The sequence below is a fragment of the Solea solea genome, chromosome 19, assembly GCF_958295425.1.
Source record: "Solea solea chromosome 19, fSolSol10.1, whole genome shotgun sequence".
Taxonomy (NCBI): domain Eukaryota; kingdom Metazoa; phylum Chordata; class Actinopteri; order Pleuronectiformes; family Soleidae; genus Solea; species Solea solea.
In genome coordinates this window covers 14979520-15002053 of record NC_081152.1, presented here as the reverse complement: position 1 = coordinate 15002053, position 22534 = coordinate 14979520, and the positions used below count along the sequence as shown (strand labels likewise).

Genomic DNA, 22534 nt, shown 5'->3' with positions numbered 1-22534 from the left:
CTCGTGCAGAAATGGTAGTGTTACATTCGTGCCTTCTTTTGGATATAATCATCCATCCTGAGTCTGTGTTTGTGCTCTAAATTACACACTTAATCCTTACTTATTCTTCTTTTGTGCCTTTGGGCAGCGCCGGCACCACTGGCTCCTTCTTTCTGCAGTAAAATTCTGAGATTCCGTCATGTTTTTTTTGCCTCATCGACTGATCTCCTCAGCTTACTGAACTGCATGTGTCACACTCATCCATCCATCCATTCATCCATCCATTCACCCGTCATCCTCTCGCTTCAGTCCAGCTCCTCGCTAATGAACAGCTGACTAGGCTTCTCGTAATTAGTTGACGCTGTGCTTTGGTTGCATAATGATTTCATCATCATCGTCAACATCATCATTACAGCACAGCATAAATCCAAAAAAAAAGAGCCCTATACCAGTAACTTGTCTTGATTAATGCACTTCCTGTCCTATTTTAAGTCTGTTTTCTTCTAAAACATGCAAACAAATGAGTAGTGATCAGAAGTCTGTACTTAAAATGCCTAAAAAGCCGATGTTTATTGTCCATAAATCTGATTCTGACGACAAAGACAGAAACCAGGTATTAGCGTGTGACCTGCGACAATGTGCGAGGTGTTATTTTCTAACACAAGTGTGCGTTGAACCGCCTCCAGAGTTGGTCTGGAGCTCATCATAAGTGACAAATTAAGTGAGCAGCGCACGTGTTCACACCTGTTGCTGCTCAGGTCAAGTGCTCGACACCTTCGTGATTACATCTTGTTAAAATGTAAATGCGGCACCTTTGTGAATGTTGGTTTTGGACTTGGCAGCTGTTTTTTTGTTGGTCTTTGAATTCAAAAGCAATCGTTTCAGTGGCATTTTCAGTTTTGCTGCACGTGCTCTTTTTTGTCTATTGGACATGCACCTCACACACTACACACACACACACACACACACACACAGTGAGACAGACTTGATTCATCGTCAGACGCCTCACAGGGATGATGATGTCGAGAAAATGACTCCTTTGTTCCTCCGCTGTACGTCTGTCTGCCTTCTTTTTATGGGTCATGTGGAGTTTAATGTTTCTTTATGTCCGTGATGATGAGGAAGTTGGCATTTAGGATATTTTCTGGGCTGGTATGAAACATCTGGCCTTGGTGTGCTTGTACATGTAGGCTATGTGTGCGTTTGTGTGTGTGTGTGTGTGTGTGTGTGTTCCTGCACCCAAATATGCCCCAGATTTGATAGATGGCACTCATGTGTCCTTGTGGTTCATATGAAGTCATCTTTGTGTGTGTGTGTGTGTGTGTCCCTCGCCTTGTCCTTGGTATGCAATAAGCATGTGGGACTGCGGCTCTCTTCACATCTGTCTGGTGGGCACGAAAGCGTGTAGCAGCACTAATGTGCACCGCTCTCCCTTCCCCCCCCCCCCCCCCCCCACCTGCACTGCCCTTGCTGTCACTTTAAACACATGCATCAAAGTAGGGGTTTCCACATCAGTCTGCGTATTTGTGTAATACAGTAACAGTATATGATCACTTTGGGTCAAACGTCTGAGGCTGAGGACCACGATGGATTCACAAGCCTTACTTTTTATTTGGTCACAAAATAATGACGTAATAAAAAGTTACTCTTTTTTGGAAATAAAACCTCTCACCCTTTTTTTCCATAAGCTGCTGCACATTTCACAGCAAAATAGACAGTGAATATAATCCTTCACCTCTTCCACAGTGCATCTGTTGCATCTGTCACAAAAGCCGTGTTTCCATCGCGGCACGGTTCGGTTTGGTCCAGTATGGTGCGGTTTGGAACGGTAAAGTCCTTATTCAGGCTTTCGTTTCTACCATTAGTCTGGTACCTCAAGGGAAGGGTACCAAAAATGGAACGTTTGGGGCCGGTTATTTTGGTACTGTTCCTAATGGAATGGAAACGCAAACCAAACTGTTCCACTCGGTGGAAACACAGTTCTAATTCCATTCTTCTTTTTTATGTGTGAGATATTTTAACTCAATGTAAAACATAGAGACTGTCCTTCAATGAAACGCAACTATGGGTCGTATGCAGGAAGTAAATAGTGGTTGTATAAATAACCGCAATCTGGTAGGTTGGGCGTGTCGTCATCAAGTAGCTTCGATGAGGTTTCCACCGGCAGTTCGCTAAGTGGTTGAAGCACTGTACTTTGGTGTGGCTCCGATGTTTTCTCTTGTCATTGTCTGTAAGTTCCGGCCTCACCCTCAGGGGTTTACCAAAATGACCCATAGTTACATTTCAGTTGCAGGACTGGAGGAAAACCTAGCAGCAGCTCCACAACAGGTGCACACTGTCAGTCTTGTGTCCTGACAACTCTTTATATAACAACTGCACCAAACTGAACCTGACGGAAAATGTAAAGCATAGCTCCATATGCATATTTAGCATCTCATATTCAAGTAAGTGCATTTTTTTTTGTGTAAAAAAAAGTATTAGTTTTCTGATTGCCTGTAGGAATAGAAGCTTTAAAAAGTGCTTATATGCTCGACTGCTCGCTCACAAAGCGTTATGGTGAAGTGACATCCGTGGGCGAGCGGCCATGTGCGCGGCTCTTCAGAACCGCCATCGCCGCGCTCTCCCCTCCTCGTTCCTCCTCCTATTACATAAGCGGGCTAATGTTTCCCCCACAGCGGGCCGTGTAAGTGGCACCTCAATATCAGCCTTGACCCCGGAGAGATGAGAGGAGAGCGTGGGCAGACGAGGGCAATGAAACTATTAGCACAAAGACGCGAGAGGTGTGAGAAATGGAGTGACGCAGTCGCAAAGGAAAGGAAAGACGGAGAATCGCAGGTGAAGATTGAACGAGGGACATGGCCTCTTTTTAACATTAATTTACAGCTTTGAGTGACAGTCAGCGTCCGCCATGGCCGCTCAGTGACAGCCCGTCGTCTTTGTTTAAAATCTCTGTTAAAAATCTCTCAATTATCGTCCAGCAGAGAAACGCAGGAACTGCATTAATTCTCAAATCTGCGTCTCGCGTGCACACCAGGCCCATCGGAGTGTTTTTTGTCTTTCTAAAACACATTCTTTTAACTCAAATTGAATGTATCATTCCTCCCTCGAGGCGCCCGAGAAGAGTAATTCACACTGCCTCCCTCACTGTCTCTGTCTCTAATGCTTCTGAGGAGCTCCTATCTCGTTCATCTCTCCTCGCTCTGTTTCCCCCCCCCCCCTCACTATCTCTCTGTAAAACCCTGTTCTGTCACTTTTACTGTAGTGATTTCTGGGGAATTTGCTTTTTTCAAAAATATGCCAGAGCTGTTTATCAGAAAATTGACATCTAATGTGTTTAGTGACATCTAATGTCCTTTGTGGAGGAAATGTTTGAGTATCCTCCCACTATGATAATAAGAGATGGCTGCCACTGTAATATCACCTGAGGTGAAATCCAGGACAAGAAGTCCACTGCAGCTCATTAAGTTTATTACTGTGAGAGCAACCTAATAAATAAGATCACTAATCGGCATATAGCCCTCTTGTCGCCGTGCAGTGAAGAGAATAACATTTTTGAGACCGATTTTGGTAAGAAAATTTAACTTAAAAGTATTAAAATGATGTGAAAAGTTCAACTTTTCTGTATCCAGAGGGACTTTTGTTCTTGTGAATCTCCCAGTCTTTGTTACACAGAGAAAATCTGGTTAAAATGTTATAAATGCTGATTTATGAGCAATTCATCTATAATTTAATCCATTCATTTATGTTCATCTAATCTCTTGATTCAATGACATGGAAGGATGGATTAATAGATGGTTTTGTATGAAGATAAAATGCATATTATACACATACTTTATAGAGTTTGTACCTGCAGGCACATACATTTACATTTCTTTTGCTTTTAAATGCATGTTGTTGTGTTTGTGCGTAGGTGTTAAATGTCAATGTGACACTGGGCTATTATGAGTTGTGTCCTTGAGTCATGGAGGACACTGAGCCTGCACGTGTTTCCAGTGGGAAGCAGATAAAGGACACACACTCGCAGGTCTCCCTAGCATTTCCTGTGTATCTCTGCAAGGTTCTGTTGCCAAGGAGACCAGACGTGGGATAAATGCATTCAATAAATACCTGTGGGGATTTCAAGGTGGAAGTGGAAGGGCGGGGAGAGGTTGCATTCATTCAAACACTCCACGTTTTATCATATCATAATGGGGTCGTAAAGAGACTGCAAATACCATAAGGTGGACCTGGCCACTTACCACCGTTGGACTTGAGGGTTTTTCAGTTTTACAATGCGTGCAGTAAAACCAGTTCTTGCCTCATTGACACAGCTGCGCACAGAGAGAGTAGAGCGGCTCAATCGGGACGGATCGAAACGCGGGATCCTGCACGGAGGACGAATCGAATATCAGCTACCACATGACTGTGTCCCAGAAGAGACTGTGGTGGAGCTGAGCCCATAACCTTCAAGAGCCAGACAGCCAGAGGAATTCGAGATAATTGAAATGACTGACTGTGTAGGCACTGATTCTTAATCTAATTAATCTGCGTCCTCAATTTTATGATGAGCGTTTCGCCTGATAGGAGGCAGGTCGAGGGAGAACGCCTTTAAAAAAGCTATTGCACGAACAAATCACATGCAGAAACGCATCGGGCGGTACGTCGTCACGTCAAACACAGTGGAATATTTCAGCACGTCATGTGATGTCGAAATCATGGTCAAAATCCTCATCACAAGACTGGTTTTCGACCCAGAGCTCCACGACACTTCCACTTTTGTGTAAGAAGATTCCAAAAAATGGTCCGAGTGACTTCAGCCGCCATGGTTGATGGTGAAAAGAAATGCGATCAACTAAAACAATGATGCTGGTTTTCGAGGGTGTAGATATGTCGCATCTCGAGCTACATGATAAGATAAAACAAAATCATATTATCAATTATTTTTGGCAGATATTGCGATTGAAGTACCTGAGGTCTTTTGTGGTCTGTGAAGAAATAAAAACCTTTTTTTTCCAACATCTGTACAGCAAGAGTTTTTTGGGCCTGTGAATTCCGTCATAACGCTGTTTTGACGCACGTTTGACCTTTTTCAAAAACTTGCAATTCTACTTTCAGTTTGGATATTGCAATTGATTTCTATTATTTTTCCATAAGTGGGCATTTGATCAGACATATTATGTGTGTGTGTGTGTAGGTTTTAGAGTCATTATGGGAATAATGTGAGTGCTGGGTGCAGGTAATTGATGCTGGGACGCTTAAAACTGGCAGACAGTCAGACTGGCCCAGTGCCAGTGTAACGAGTGAGTGGTGGTGTTGGGGGGTGGGGATTAGACAAGAATCGATATGGACCAACCATAGATATTCTATAGCAACCAGAGAGTGTGAGAAATGCATTAAAAGGATTTCGAATCTTTACTTTATGGTGGAAGGAGATTTAATGCTCATGGGTTAGTTTTTTAGTGAGAGCCAACCATTAACCAAGCCTTCATCAAATAGTCATATGGGATGCTTGTACTGTCGCTTAAGTAGCCCGAATAAAAACCTCTTCTGCATCCTGACAGGTTACCTAATCAGAAATGAAATGTTGGCTGTGGTAACCAAGGCAACAGTTCCCCTGGAGACAGGCTTTGTCAAATCTCTCTGGTCCGTTTAGCAGATTCCTAACGCGCGTCCCGCTGAACAGCTCCGGCATAAAGCAGCAGTTTATTGCCCTGAGCAGCGATGATGCTGCCGCTTGTGTTTGACCAGAGATTAGGCAGGTTTTGGCTCTTTGTGCTTGTTCTGCTGTTTGCCGTTGATAAGCGCCACCGCTGGCTGCGGTGTCTGTGCCGGGAGCTGCGGGCGAGGGGACAGAGTTGAGGTAAACAGAGAGTGTAGCCTTTTAAGTTTGGTTTCAGGTGCTTTGCATCAAGAGTATATGTTATTAACTGGTGATTTCTTTTATGCATGGCGTAAATTTTTTTTACGGCGTTGCATTTCTAAAACAGGGTTTAGACTTCTGTGTTTGTAGGGAAATCAGAGATGTTCCTTTCTGACCTTTTGTCCAATAAAACGTGAATATCCCATTAAATGAGGCTACACTTCTAACTACCTGATATCACGTTGGTTAAAATTTTAAACGACACTGTCAGAAATGTGTTCATAAAATACAATTTTCTTGTTTACTTTCCTCCCAGAGTCCAAAAACATGCAGATTTAGGAATTAGGCAACTTGGAAATTGACCGTAAGTGAGAGAGTGAATGGTTGTTTGTGTTCCTGTGATGGACTGGCGGCCTTTTGCCCAATGTCAGCTGGAATTGACACCAGCAGCCCCCCTACCTAGACAGACCATGTCTAGGTAGATCATGTGGAAGATAAAGTGGTAGAAAATGGATGGATTTCATTTGTAAGAACTTTAAAGCTTGGTATTTGTATTGCTATTGATCAATATCATAGGCTAAATGAAGTCATCTGACATAGATCACCTGATGAGCTCATGTGATACTGCATCAGATATCAGAATCATAAAAAAACTTCAGTCCGATGTGATCCAAATAGCCATAAATATCACATTATCAATGCTTCACTGAGCACAGAGTGTGGAAATATAAATAAGATGTGGCGCCGCATTCTAACTGTGTCATTTTGTGGGCTGTTTATTTATGCTTTATGGGAGCGGCACAATTTGGGGCAATGTGTTTTTGAGATGGTTGGGTGGTAATGCATCAGCGGGAACCTCTTAAATGACGACAAATTAAATTCTGTGTGGTGCACTCGAATTTGCATGTATTTGTCTGCTACGCTGTTGTATTTGAATATGAAAATGTGAACGTGCTGTAGCGGCATGAAGTGATCTGCGAGTGATTGTAGCGGCAGAGGTTTAGTTGTTTGGCTAAAAAGGTCTGGCAGAGCACAGCAGCAGCAGCAGCAGCAGCAGCAGCAGCAGCAGCAGCAGCAGCATCACCAGGGGAGCAGCATTACCTGTGTTACAGGGAATCTGGGGATTGAATGGGAGTGATGTAATGTGCCCCAGAGACGCAACCATGCTCCCTACACCCATTCATTGAATGCCAGCCTTTCCTCATGAATGATTGAAGAACACGAGGGCCATTTGAACTTAGGATTTTAAAGCGTGGTCCTGCTTCAGAGCCAGAGCCAGAGCAGAGGCACTCACATGTGCACTCTTGTTAGGAAACTGCCAACCCCTTTTCTGGGTGACTCATACACACGCAGTGGAGGCATCAGCTGGAACACTTCACTTTAACATCGCTGAGGTGCATCTTGGGTCAGTTACGTCACCGTGCTCGCACCGCCTGCCAGTAGAAAGCTGAGCAATGTTCAGCTTTCCAAGCGTCAGCTAATTCAATCATAATACATATGTAAATGTTTCACTGTGACGGACAGACACTGCTCTACTCATTTCCTAAAGCATTAAAACAATGCATATGAGTGCTCCTTTACTTTAATGCATGGATGTAAACACTGGTACCTCACAGAACACACCGTAATCCACTGACTACACACTTACAACCACTTCACATTTGAGAAAGCACTGGAACGCACACACACTCACACAAAAAACACCAAACACTGTTTATGTAGAAAAGCTTCTCCTGGGGGAAATAACACATTATTTTAATTATCTGCTCTTGGTCTCATGATGAAAGCAGCTCTGTCTCATCGACGTTGCCACAGTTACCTTCTAAAGTACAGTACATGAAGCAGGCTTTTTACTGTTTGTATTAACTATTGTGGGCTTGGGCAGCAATCACACCAGGCCTGTTTACCAAACACGTGAAGAAGGTCAGTAGCAGTTGTTTTAGTGAGCCATTGTGGTGTTACAAGTGATGATGTGACACAAATACATCACAACAATAATCCATTTGAGTTAAAGGTGCTGTCATTGATAATTAGACCACTGCTCACTATTGATTTTAGTCAGATTAAGATAATTATTCGGTTTTCCTAATGTCATGTAAACACATTAGTTAGACTGAAAGTGAGCTAGTCTTAGTCAGACTAACGTACCTGTATAATGCGAGTCATAGTCCGATTACTGCTGCACACGTACGCTTAGTCGGACTGGAGTCGGACTTGGTGTATCCCTGGTCTTTGACAGGAAACTGGAAACAGGAACAGGAAACTGATTCAATACATACTAGCTTATAGAGCATTACAGCGCCACCTATGGAGGCGGAGTCAGAGATACACGACTAATAAATCGATTTTCTTTTCCACATGTAATCTCGGACTCGGCAAGTTGTCCGGTTGCCTGTGTTAGTCAGATTATGGCCTTAGCTGGATTAAACTGTGCATGTAAACGTACCACTTTTAAGATTTCTCGCCACACATCGACATTGGAAATAACGAATCGTTCACTTGTTTTCAGGCGGGTCGTTTGTGTCTGTATCGATTTAAAGAAAAAAACTAAGCGTGATAAAATGTGGTTTCTCTGATGTGAGGTTTCTAAGGTTCAGGGTGAAATCAATAGAGGGATAGCATTTAGTGAGTGTTGTGTGTTTGAGATCATGGCGCCCAACACAAGTTGCCAAACGGAAAGGAGTTGCTGACATTTAGTTTGGCTGTCTGGTGGCACTTATGAGGTATTTATGGAAAAACTAAATAATCCCCAGCGCAGAGAGTCACGCTCTCCGCGTCATTTAGTGTATCATAATATCTCCGCTGCAGCAGCTCTACACCCACGCTCGACCACTCTCCAAGCTACAAAACTATTACTGCCGGATTTAGTTGCATATTACAGTTCTAATTTAACGACTCGCACGTCTCGTTTTGCTACTGATGAGTGGGTTTGGGTTTTTTTTCGAGTCACTTTGGAGCAGTTGACACTTTTTTAAGGAGAGCTGTGTGTCGTCAATATCTGTTAAGAGCCCGCGTGTGTTTTTTTTTACTTGCTGGTGGTTTTTATTGATTTGAAGGAGTAATACAGTTTGGTAATTGGATTTTAGCTCCCACGTTGCTCCGAGCATACATGGATACACCAACACACACACACACACACACAAAGACACACGGTAACACAAAACCCTCGTGACCTCTGTCTCCCACTCCTGCAATGCGTTAACCTCTAACCTGTGACCTTTGCTCTGGCCGGAGCCTGGACTGCCTCCAACCTCCAGCAACAGACCCATGACAACACTTAACACCTGTGATGACGTGGTAGTGTCGTTGTTGTTGAACAATATTGTCATTAATGTTGTCATTTTATTCTCCTATAATAAACGGCAATGTTCTTTCATTCATCTATGCACCATTTTGGGCCAGACACTCTAATTTCGGCTTTTAGATGGATTATAATGAAATTTAACACGGATACATTAAAACTGAAATATACACATTTTGGGCTTATACTGTCATTCTCATGTTAAAATTGATTGCACAATGTAATGTGATATCATGTGCATTTATACAAACCTTGCTTTCAGTTTGTTTTGTCTGTTTGGATATAATGTTTTAGCAGAAAAACGACTTTTATAAATGACGCAAAGGAACCACGTCATTCCATATCATAAGCATCGCAGAAAGTAGCATTATTTCAATATCTATTGTCATGGTGTTACTACTGCATCTTTACGACAGTCACAGAGTCACGTGTTGCCCCTTTAACTCATGCAGTATCTTGGATTTTGATCTATAATTAATAGTCATACTTGTATATATGACAGAAATTGTTATACCTTTACTTCTATGTAGGAATTCATTTTATTTCATTTTAAAGATCCAGTATGTAACAATTAGGATGGTTTTATTGGCAAAATGTGAATAAACTACGCATAAGTATGTTTTTATACATGTGTAATAGATTTAAAATAAAATGTGTGTACGGCTTTTATATACATTAGTTGTATTTATTTGATTTATACAGGCGTCCGTCTTGTGCAGTCATGTTTCTACAGCAGCCAGAGCTGAGTGCATTTTACTTATTTAATGGAATCTTTAGACACGAAAGGAGGTGAATCACATCCTTTCTGGATTGTGAAGGCCACCGTAGTTCCCTTACATGCTTGGGAAAGTGCGGAGTGAGCGGTGGAGTCCTCCCATTTGTTTCACTCTGCGGTCTCACCTTTAGACATCACTCAGTCTTACACACACGCCTTTAAATATATTTAACTAAAGTCAAACTTCGGTCTGCCGCTTTAGAGCCACTAACGCGTACAGTAAGTGATAAGGGCCAATGGAGATAATGCATTTCTGTCAGTTGCATTCGTTCTACTTATACAGAGAGCATTACATTTTAAACCCCGCGCATTACGTGTCAGTGGCTGCGGAGTGTACACACAATGGTGCTCGAGATGCATTAAGGAGCGTGTCAGCGCGCTGGGGTCTGCTCTCAACATTTACCGCTGTGGTGAGATTGTGGACGGGCTCCTGCAAAAGGCCAACGTGGAAGAAGAAATGAGAGAGAGAGAGGAAAGATGTAACAAAGGGGAATGAGAGATAGTATTTAAAAGATAAGAGCGCAAGACAGAGATAGAGAGAGAGTGGCCCCCCTGTTGTGTAGCGTGAAAAGAAAGCACAAAGTGATAACCCTCACCAAATACAGAAGCGGTGAAACACCCGACATCATTCTTCTACACTACAATCCCCATGTTCTTGCCATGTGCTGACTTTTAACAGCCCTGAGAGCCCAGCATTGTGTGTTTCTCATCACGCGTTGCCATCTTTGCCTGTAGAAGCCACAGTCTAATGAGCGTCGGCCACGTTCCAGAGCGGGAGCTGGTAATTTAGCATGCTGTATTATTAATCAGAGTCTCAGTGTGATTCCGCAGCAATTTGAACGCTTATTTCCCCCATAATGCTTCGGGGGTCGGAGTAATGAGTCTCCTTTCCTAATGATTTCGGCAGTTGACGGTGAAGACGCGACAGGCGCTTATGGAATCAAAGGTTTCGTCTGGCGGCATGAGTGAAGAGATGTGTGCGTGCGTCTGATTAGTATGTGTGTCCCTATACTCTCAACGCTCCTGTGTGATCCGAGGAAACGGCGGCAGGGACAAAATAAAGAGAATTTGGAAGATGTAGACTGAAACACAGAAAAGGTGGCACTGTGGGAAACTCCTTATCTTGTCTGTTAGACTTTGTGACTGTCCATACGATTGATCCATGTCTTTCACTTCGATGAATGTTTTTGGTAATTTCTCTCTTTATACTCTCTTAAAGGACCATATTTCTGTCGTCTCCGCGTTTGAATGCTTCCCCATACACGTTAAATCTGATTTTTCCTAGTGATGCGAGGTAGTCGATGGCAATAAACTCCTGGAAAGCCTTGTCAATAAAAGATCCTAAAAACTCACACATATTGATTTGATTAATCCCTGACGTTATAACTCCTAATTAGATTTGGTGCATCATTACAAACCATAGGATTTGTGTGTTTGGAAGTGAAATAAAAACATTTTGAGTCAGTGTCATGCCAAAATGTTATAGTATTGTTGACATATTTTCAATGTAATAAAGTAACAGTAAGTGAATTCTTTGTTTCAAAATGTTAAACTAAGCATTTTCTTAAGTCTGACCACCCAGATGCCTCGTGGTTAGAGTTTTCAGTTAGAGTGGGAACTTGGTGGTTCATGCAGAAATGGAGGTGCAGGTGGCGCTACTCTATGATGGAGCATTGCAGTGAGCAGTGCAGCCACATTAGATCTTCATTGTTCGTTCCCCAGTGAAATTTATTGCTATTCAATACCAGTAATGGTCAGCTGGTACTTAGGCCACATTTTTTTCAACTAAACTCTTTTGTATAAATAAACTAATACTTCTGGAATGATCACCAGTTAATATCAAACAGATCAAAGATAGAAGTCTGCTAGAAGAAAGGGCTTAAAGGAAACTGTGTAAATCAGTTTTGATGTAATGATCTTAGTTGTTTTTGAATCTTTCTGTTAGCTTTTATTATTTTTTACTGTTTAGTGTATCGTGACTGTATGGTTTCAGAATTTGCTTAATGTCTAACAGGTCACCTACAGTTTACTGCAGGTATCACTTCACTTTCTCCATCTGTCATTTCCATCTACACATTTCTGGCTAACTAGTGACTAACTAGACTAACCAGGAACCAAACCTCTGGTTGGAAGAAGACCTGTTCTGCCACTGATTCAAAGCTGCCCCACAGTCGTTGTTAATTACATGCACTGAATTGTTACAGAGCTGTTTTCTGTTGACATCTCGCTGATGCAGCCAGAGGCAGTGCTGCAGCTCACACAAACTCACATCAGGTACTGTTTGTTTTTCCATCACAGAGATCTATGGCTCGGAGAAACATGGACAGAGTTGTTTCCATGAACAGTTTAGGAAAGCCTACACACCAGTGTGCACATACGAGAAAAGCTTGTTTCACAAACATTAGCATTGTGAAAACCACACTGTAAACAAAGCAGCGGCACTGAAGGCACATAATATGCAGAAATGTCCCCGTTCCTCTGATCGTCGCTCTGTTTTCTCTTCCGTCTGTGATGTGATTTCAGGCGGCGCTCCTTCCTTCCTGCGTCGCTTCGTTCACTCATCCCTCCATCCTTAAACAGGGAGATGATTACATCACTGCAGGGGGCACTGTTTGTTTTTTTCTAGGAGCGGTATCTCTGATTTGGCGACCAGCCCAGCTTTCTAACTGAAGCTGGCTGCTCCCGCTGCTGCTGCTGGTTTGATTCCACAGAGATTATCAATGCTGACGCAAAACGATTACCTCCAGGAAACAAATTGGTTTATTATTATTTCTCAGCTCAACTATGTTAATAAAGGCAGGAAGCGCGAACAAGGAATTTACTGGTTATGCTGGTTTGATCAGTGACATAAAGGGAGTGCATTGGAAAAAAGAGACGATGTGGAAGTGACTGCCTTCACGCTTGTGTGGTTCTCTTAAAATGGGCATTAGAAATATGAAAATAAAAGCATCAAATAAAAGCACCTTCCAGGGACATATTTCCTCTGCAGATAAGGATTTGTGTAGCCAAATACGCACTTAAATTGTTGTGACCTGGATCATTTCCAGCAGTTCTGTGAAGAACACCATTAGGAATTTGTCTTCATCTTGTGGGAGTCATTTCGCTTCCCCATCAAGCGCCACCAAATGGTTTCTGTGAGGGATGCAAAGTGGCCACTGTGACACTTAAGTCAAAGTGAAAGCGTTCATCTTTAAACTGTCTCCACAGTAGCCTTCCGAGAAGGTGACAGGAGCCACCTCCCTCGATTTGCAATCGCAGATATGGAGGAGTTTAAGAATAGAACCGCGCTCACTGTGTGGCACAGCGTCTGCCCTCTAATGACGAAGAGAGCGGCATTTATCAAATTAACTGCTGCCAAGTGTGTGTGCAGTCGCGGGAGGATTAGGAGAGGGAGACGTTGTGTTGGAGTTCATTCGATGGCACGTCTGTCCCCCCTCAGCGAAGCTGTGGCTCAGGCTTCACTTAAATCTCCGCAGCTTTCCACTCACCACAGCTACCAGCCCCCTTCTCCCTTCTCTGATAAATTGTCTCTAAATTGGATATTTAGGGGATGTGGAACTCGGTGGTGAAAGTGGTTGCCCGCTCTTTTTTTCTTTTCTCTTCCTTCCTCTCGCCCCATTTCCTTCTCCATCATGTTTACAGTAGAGTACACCGTGCATAAATATCACTCCATTTCTTGCAAAAGGCAGTAATGAAAACTGCAACGTTTATTCAAGAGGCCCGGATGGTGCATCGTCTTTATCTACGCGATACAGATTTGGCCTCTTCAATTAGCCGTCACCAAATCCACTGTGTCTTACTGACACACTCTATGAGAATCAGATTTATGGGGAGGAGCTGGAGGAGGAAGCCATTAAAACTCACTCTTACGATCTCTGATTACTTTCACCCCTCTCGGCAAATAGCTGGATTAAGAAAGAGGGCTCTGTTGTACCGTAACGTTAGGATCCTTTGGGGCTGGGTGGAGCTTTAAGGTAAGTGTGTGTATGAGAGAAAGAGAGGTGGGGTTATATTGGCACTGTTAGGATGACAAGCCTCCACCCAGAGTCCAATAAAAGCGTCAGCAGCCAGGGCAGATTTATTACAGCCATGCTGAGGGGAAAGCATGATGGGGGGATGGAGAGGCAGCTCATACTATCGAGGATATCTTAGGCCTCCTTTGAGAGTCACTCCCCCTCTCCCTCTCTAATTTCACGGCTCTCATTTTCTTGTCGTCATGTTTGAAAAATTATGTATTTCCTATCTGTGTTTTATTTTGCTCGTTTTAACGGCTCCTTTCCTACAAAGCTTTACAGGGATTTAAGGAGACAATAGTTTCCTTTGTCTCTTGTCGCTGCAAGTCTGCAATTATGCTAGTGTTAAAAACGCCGTACACCGAACTTACATAAAAGACTCTGGTATCAACATGGTTTATTTTTCACCAGAATGTGTCTTAATAGTCTTATAAATATGCCAAATTCTCTTTCTTGCTTGGAGGAAAGTGTGAAAGTTGATACTAGTCACATCAGCTAATGCTAAGCTTAGCAAACAGTTTTGCCTTGGTGTGTAGCTGAGAGTCCTATGAAACTAGCAAGAAACAAGTGTATTTCTCAAAATGTGGAATTCTATTTTTTTATATATAAACATGCCAAATTCACTTTGTTGCTGATAGTAAAGTGCAAACATGTACACCGCTCAAAATACTGAGCTCAAGCGTCTGCTTAGTGGCAAAGGCAGGCTAAAGCGTGTTTTGTCATGCTACCCGAATTCATGCTAAGCTAAGAACATGTTTGCTTGGTCTGTAGGTTCGAGAGTGCTATTCTGGAAATTATCAGCAAGGAAATCAGTATGTATTTCTCAAAATGATTACTTATTATTTTCAGATGTTAAATGTCCCACAGGAAAGGCCTTATCTCAAAAAATTAAATACAAACAGCAGCATTTAAGAGGGTGTACTGGCGAAAACTGAATGTACTGCCATAGGTGTAGTATTGCTATGAAATATAGTCATTTGATGTTTGTAGCCTTAGAATCAGTCTTTTATATGTAGTATAAGCTATGGCCTTGTTTTATGGAGGCCCTCGTCTTTCGCTGCCATGTTGTTCATACCAACACTGTAAATATGACATTTCCCTGTGTTCAGTGTCTGAAACTTCTGGACACTGTTGTATTCAGTGTCACATGACACTCCAAAACCCCTGCTCGACCTGTAATATTGTTTTGGAAAGGCCTGTATGTTGCCATGACTGTGGAGAACCGGCTGTCCCCAGTGTGGTTGTAGTTTTCCACCTGCAGGAGGAATTATGGACGTGTACCCCTCCCAAACACTGTTTCCATGTAAACATTTTACAGGAGTGTGTCACTCTGCTACCGTGTCTGAGGTATGTTTGCTTTGCTTACAAAACAGGTTTCTCTCAATTAGGAAGAGGAAGAAGCTGATCCTTGAGCAGCATGAGGTCGAGGTGGTGAACGGTGAAAGCGTCAAATCAGCCAATACACAAGCAAGGGGTGTACAATTTAAAAGAAGTGTGTGTGTGTGTGAGAGAGAGAGAGAGAGAGAGAGCGGAAGGCGAAGTTACAAGCAAAATCCAGGCCGGGATGAGGTCAGACGTGGACAGACAGAAGCCTTGTGTTTGACGACCTTACATTAACAAACCTGTAAAGCTCAGTCCCTCCCCATTGGAAACTGCTGGTCATGCTCTAGATGGGCCTAAACACAGGGTAATGAGATGTTTTGAAAATGCACGTTAGTCTCAGCATGTATGATGTATGTTTTTTTTATATTATTATTTCTGAAGACGTATTTAACATTTTGTATGTTTTTTGTTCTGTGGAAGACATTCACTCCCCAGATGAGTTGTGGTGATTCATTTTTGCATTTCGCGTAGCCTCAGTTTATCTACAGCTTTATCATTATTATTCATGGCTGTGGTTTTAGGTCTGGAACTGTGCCCTCGTTTAAGTAATACATGTTTAGGAACTAAAAATTGTTGTTTGGATGCTCAGTATCTCTGGCCTGAAGGCTGTGTGTGGGCAATACGTACATTACACAAAAGTATGTGTAAGGTGGCGGGAAGATTAAAGCAAGACCTGTACTCTAGAGTTCTGGAGGAACAGCTGGGAGAACATTTGAAAGGCTGTTATTGTTTCATTCATGAACACACATAGGTGGGGTCAGGAATAATAATATACATATATATAAAAAAAAAAAAACCATGGTATCCACCCAGGATGGCACCCACTAATTTCCCATTCCACCACTCCCTGTATTTTTTTTCAAAGTTGGCATGGGACTATATGAAAAATAAATGTTGTGATTATCCTGTCAAAAAAAACACAACAACTGCGATTTATGATATTTTTGTGAGGAAAATACTCACTCTCTCTCTCTCTCTCTCTCTCTCTCTCCCTCTCTCCCTCTCTCCCTCCCTCTCAGAGTCTTCTGTCATTTGATTTATTGAAAGATTTTATTGAAGATTCTCTTAAACCTTACACAATACAAATGGACTAATGTTACTTACACAACAAAATACATTACTTAGGTAAAAATGTTACAAAACCACGTTAAAAGCATGTTACTAACATTATCAGGTGAAAAACACGGATCTTAAATGATAAGATAATCATAATTTGTCCTGGAATTACCGCAAAGATCTTGTGGCACTTGAAATATAAATCACTAGGACTGTATAATGTTGAGCTTGACAGCATTTTCAAGTCACTCACATGAAATGTATGTGTATTCATGTTTATACTACCATTAGAAAGTCACCACTGTTTTTTCATCACACTGCACTAATACTGTTCAGACATGTTCTTGAGAAATACCTCAAATCGAACCTAAAATACAACTGCAGTGAAATCAAGTTAGAAAAGAAATAGTATGTTTGCACAAATTCTGATGCAGATACCATTAAACGTGCAGCAATAGCAAAATATCAGCAGCAGTGCGTACTAAGAATAAAACTGGATGTGTACTGAATGTGTAGTACACTATTCAGTTTGGTTTGCCGCAAGGTTTTGGCTTTAAGGGAAGATATTGTTTACACATACAAACAGTACACACACACACACACACACATATAGCCCATGTTGATCTTAGCCGGGCAGGCGGGCGGCATGCCAGTGGTCAAAGCAGGCTCAGTTGGCAGCATCCACCCACAGGCAGCAGCACCAGCAGCAGCAGCAGCAAGTACATGGAGCAAGCGGTGGGTGGGCTGAAGGTCAGACAAGCCCTGGACACACTGGCATTGTTCTTCTATGTTTTTCTGTCATTTTTTTTCTTTTTTTTTCTCTCTCCCCCTTCATGACCCGTGACTTTAGGAGCATATGTCTGTGCATGTACGGTTATATGAAGATGTAATACAAGCACAAGAGAATTATAGGGTTTGTGAAGTAAATGTGAGCTGGTGTTTTTAAAGCAACACTGTGATTATATTTGGTGTGAACTGGATGCCATTGTGGATTGTGTGTGTGTGTGTTTGTGTTTGACTCCAGCATGTTATTAGCCTGAGTCAGCACAGAGGAGGCCTCAGCCTGGCTCACTGAGAAGTGAGTCTCTGTTGAATGTCAGAGAAGAGTGGGAGGAGATGAGCAAAAGGTCTTCTGTGACATCCAGAGATGCTTGATGTCTTCCCCTCAGCTCTTACACACTGGATTCCCCCAAATCGTTGACTGTACTCGCTCTTCCTGGGAGTTGGCACTGTTTCAACTCAGCAACACATGATCGGTACAAGGCACAACATGAACCTCATTCTGCATAACATTAGAAAACAAGGCATCTGTCATGAAATTGTGGTTTTCCTTGGATTCTGTTCAGTGTTGAACTTTAACCGGTGGTACGCGAGCTTCCTCTGGTGGTACTTGGAGGAAAATCAGAAGTACTGTTCTGCTGCATATACCAGGGTATGAGATCAGAATGGAGCTGAGGAATTTTAACCGCTATACCAGTGCGTCTGCCTCCTGTGAAAAGTCCGTACATGACTTTTCTCGGCCTCGACAATGGTGTCACTTTGAGAGCTCAATATTTTGTCAGGTGATACGACCACTGCTCCACTCTGTCTTTGTCTCTTCCACCTCATCGTGTCAAGTGCATATAGTCGCTGGCAGAAGGGCCCTTGTGACACCAGAGCTGCGGTTTTGCCACAAAGCGATCAGGCTCGTCGCAGAAGCAGGTCAGAGGGCGGTTGCTGAAAATTTCCCTGGAGGTGCTACAGTCAGCGTTCAAATTATTCGAACCTTGACCCATTTCGTGGACGACCCCTTTCATGTGCCTTCTCTCAGAATGTGGTGATTTTGTATGAATGCATGAACAAAGATTGCGTGTGTGGGGGGGGGGGGGGGGGGGGGCTCATTTTGTGTGCCCCAGTTTCCAGAAATGCTTTAATTAGTGTTGTAAATTAATTCTGCAATCCATGAATAATGTCTGCGAGCATGAGTTGCACTATGATCCTGCCCAGTGTGACGTCAGGTGAACTTTTTTTTATGTTAGATTTAAGCTTATTCAGGTAATAATGTAGAAAGATGTTAATATTTGCCGTGACCTTTAATCGTGTTTTGAAGAGAACAATATCGCAATGTTAACGTTTTGTCGTATAGAATCATTAGCAGTTCAATAACTAACCTTTTACGTGTGGTTTTAAATATACACATACATGAAACACAGTCATTCAGTCCAGTTTTAATGGAGAAATCGACCTGTGAATGAATAATAAATTGACTCTAATGTTGATTCTGTATATGCTTGTTTAAAATACAGGTCTGGTTAGGATGTCATTTAGATGTTTTGTCCTTTGGCTTTACATACATGTATTTACAGTATTCTCTGTACAGTGGCAAGACCTTAGACGTTATCTTGTTTTTTGCATTAATCATTTTGAACATCTATTGAGCTTCTGCTGGTAGACAGCTACCATGACACTATCCTGCAAGATTCCTTGATACACTTGGGAATTCATCTTCCCCATGATGATGTCGAGCCATCCAGGCCTTGGGGCAGCGAAAGCAGGGGGTGACGTTGTCATGTTGGTATGCACTGCAGTGCCCTTTTCACACTACATGTGTATTGCTCACTCAGTCATCTTCTACCAGTTTATCCTCCACATGGACGCTGGTGCCAATCTCAGTTTGCCAGTCCATCACAGGGCCACATATAGAGACAAACTCTCACATTCACCTTCTAAAAACAATTCAGCCTTATTTTTATGAGGAAATATTAGACATTTTCCTCATATAGTGCTATGAAACTATGATTTGCATATGGTAGACTAAGATGTTAACCTCCGTAATGGAGCCGTTCGAGCTTCACGCTGTTTCCCCAGGGATTCCTTTCTGCAGTGTTGAGTTAACTCACAGCTTGTTTCTCTCTCCCTCGCCACAGACGGTCATTTCACCGGGACACCTCCCTCGTACGGTTACGATGCAGACCGCGCAGAGGAGCAGCGGAGGCACCACGACATCCTGCCGTACATCGACGACTCGCCGTCGTCTTCGCCGCACCTCAGCTCCAAGAGCCGCAGCAGTCGGGATACCCTCTCATCGGGATCGTTGGAGTCCTCCAAATCGGTCAGTATGCCGTCCAACCATCATTTTATTGGCTGATATTCACTTAGATTTTACACTAGGAAAAAAAAGTGTTTAGCCGTACAAAACAATTTGCCAAAAATGCCTTTAACAGCTCTTCCTGTTGGCGAATCAGCAAATTGGCTACAGCCAGTTTTATTTAATGCAACACACAAAACATATATTAACGTAATATAATACAAAATCCTTGTATGATTGGTCTCATTGGTTAGCGGCTAATACTTCCTTCGACCTCAATACAGTCCAGGAAGTGTGCTAATCTATTCTTACAGCAATCCTGCGCCATTAAACGCCGTCGTTTCATGAGAAATCAAATCTGCCATTAGAGGATAGGGATTGATAAAACACAATATCTTCTGCCTCATAAGCCCAGAACCAGTCATCTGGCAAAGAAACTCATCCCCCCACTAACAGTCGGGCTCTTTCCTCATCCAGGGTATTAGGCAGAATTACCTATCACCCCCGTCACTGCCTTCATCCTCTTACCCTCCTTCCTTCACTCTGTCTTGTCTGCGGAGAGAAAACCAGTGATCTATGACGTCTGGTGCTCTTCAGCGGTTAGGACACACACTCGCACATCCTCACAAAGCACACACACACACACACACACACATAACCCTGGAGTCAGCAAAGATCAAAATGAACATGGGTGCAGCAGCCAGGATCTTTTTTACGCAACATGTACAGATTTTATTTTGTACTTAGCATATATACACTCTTTTTTATTAGTCAAATCATTTGTAGCTAAGTTATGAACATGCTACAGCCATATGTGTTGATGAAATAGACGAGCGTCGTGGGAGAATGTAATAAGTTAATCATAGTTCTGTGCGCTGTGCCCCGAGTGGAAGTAATTGCATCAGTGTTCATGGGGCAATATCAGAAACTCTCCCTCCTCAGACTTAACGCACCGCGCGGGTGAGTGCCTGTCAGTCTGATTGATGTCTTGCATCTGCCAATAAGTGATGCATTGCTCCACTGCACCCAACCTTTGACCTGTGAGCCTGGAACTCTCGTGCATTTCAATCTGTACACATGCATGTGCGCACACAAACGAACACATATCGCAACATTTCGCCCTTTTGTGCACAAAGCTCTTCGGAGCAGGACAATAAATGCTCTACGCTGTAGAAGAGACCGAAGACGATTTGCTGAGTAAACATCACCAGCGCCGTCTCTCGTATAAATATATGCTTTGAAAAAATTGACAATGAAAGTGCTTGAATTTGACCGTAGAAATGGGATATAAAACCTTTGTAAACCCCTGTTCAAAAATACGAAACTGGTTTGTCTGATGGCAACCGCCAAAATACTTATTCTCTGGCTTATTGTGTTCTTTTAACGTAATTATACACTTATACAAACATATGTATGGCTAGTATTGTGTAAAATACTAATACACTGGACAAAAATGTATTCATTAGCAAATTCTCCAAGCAGCCAGACAGGTTTTCATTATCTGCCAAGAAAATGGAGTTACCATCATCCTTGATTCGCCCTTGGACAAAAGCCCCCCCCCCCCCCCCCTTTTTTTGTTTTTTTTTTTTTAAACAACATGACAGTCTGCTTATCTCAGTGATGAGTCAGAGACCAGACAGGCTGTGATTGGCTTCGTGAGGAGCTGATGGTTTTATGACGTCACTGCGGTGAGTCATCACCGTCAGCATGAGCAGCTGATCTAATTTTCCTCGGCGGATCCTGCTCTCTCATAATCTGACTCGTGCTGTCTGGAGTTTGGTCACTGACTGGAAGTTGGCCACTGATGTATGACAAACAGAATACTGTAGAACGTCTTTAAGGTCATTGTACAAGGCAGTAGTAGATCTCTGAAAAGCAATGAAATAAGAATAAAACAAGAAAGAACCTAACGTAACACGCTAAAAGAAAAAGGTGGAATGCACTTAAAACAGAATGTGCTGCAATAAATCTTCTGAACATCTTTCATGTTAAATGCTCTTTTTATATGATCTCAGTGTCCTACTGTACACTGTGAGAGCTACACTATTTGAAGGTCAGTGAAGGACAGCCACTCAATTATCTCAATCCTTAACCGAGTGGAAAGGAAATGAAGAATAAAACATGAGAAACAACATGGTCCTTGGCCAGATTCAGACCTAAGATATTGCAGTTCCTGGTCTGCTTTAAACCCCCCCAAGGCCACCTGGGTAGCCCTTGACCTTCTCCCTCTCCCTCTCTCGCTCCTGTTAAACCCCACTGTAGCTTAAAACAACTAAATCCATCTCATTTTCTTTGCTCCCTCATCCTGGCTGACATTGCACCTTGAGGCCAGAGCCTCAGAACGAGGTCATTTCTTTTCTACTCCAGCCTCTTTCACAATAAAATTAGTGGGTACTGTATATCCAGGATTTTTGACAAAAAGTGGTTGAAAATTGTTGTTTTTTTTCACCCCCTGTGTCATCTGTCATCAATTTGGACAAAATTGAGTTGAAGGAAGAAAAAAAAAACACAATTTACCTCCTACAAACCGTGCAATCTTCATTAGTGGACTAATCGTGGTTTTACACTGACTTGATTATTAAAAAATAGGGAACAAAGTGTCCTTAAAATCTTTATTTTACAAATGTTGGTGAAGGTTCTCAGTCCTCCAGGTCATAATCTTCTTCAGTAGTTAGCTGTGGGCGACTGGAGAAGCTTGACTTATTTTATGGAACGGTTGGCAGCCCTAGTTTAAACAGTTTTTGTGACCAGAATGATGTATCAGTGAGTGCTAAACTTCTAAATGACCAACTTCCGTTGATGAAGAGCCTTGTTAAGATGAAAATCTCCCTGTTTTGATCCAGCACACCTGTAATGAACCTTCACTGCTTTCACAGCGTGCACTTCTATCATTAAAACCACGGCGCGATGCATACATCCTACTCCAGTTAGCCTGTGTGCTCATCACATCAGAAGGCAGAGCAGTTTTATTACCCAGAGGTAATACAAAAAACTACACTAAAACAAATATATTTAACAACCTGGATTTTCCGAAACGCTTCATTACGCGCAGGAGTGGACGTGTGGAGATGGGGAGCGATCTCATTAAGCGGTTCCAAAAAGCAAGGGGCGGCAGAACAGG

General features: G+C 42.5%; 1 protein-coding gene across 1 annotated transcript in view; it reads left to right on the top strand.

Annotated features, from left to right (window-relative positions):
* Positions 1-22534, top strand: part of bcr (BCR activator of RhoGEF and GTPase) — an 89233-nt gene that overhangs the window by 30812 nt on the left and 35887 nt on the right. Inside the window, exon 2 of the mRNA XM_058616937.1 lies at positions 19253-19437. Within this exon, the coding sequence (XP_058472920.1) occupies positions 19253-19437 (185 nt within the window). The remainder of the gene's footprint in view (positions 1-19252; positions 19438-22534) is intronic.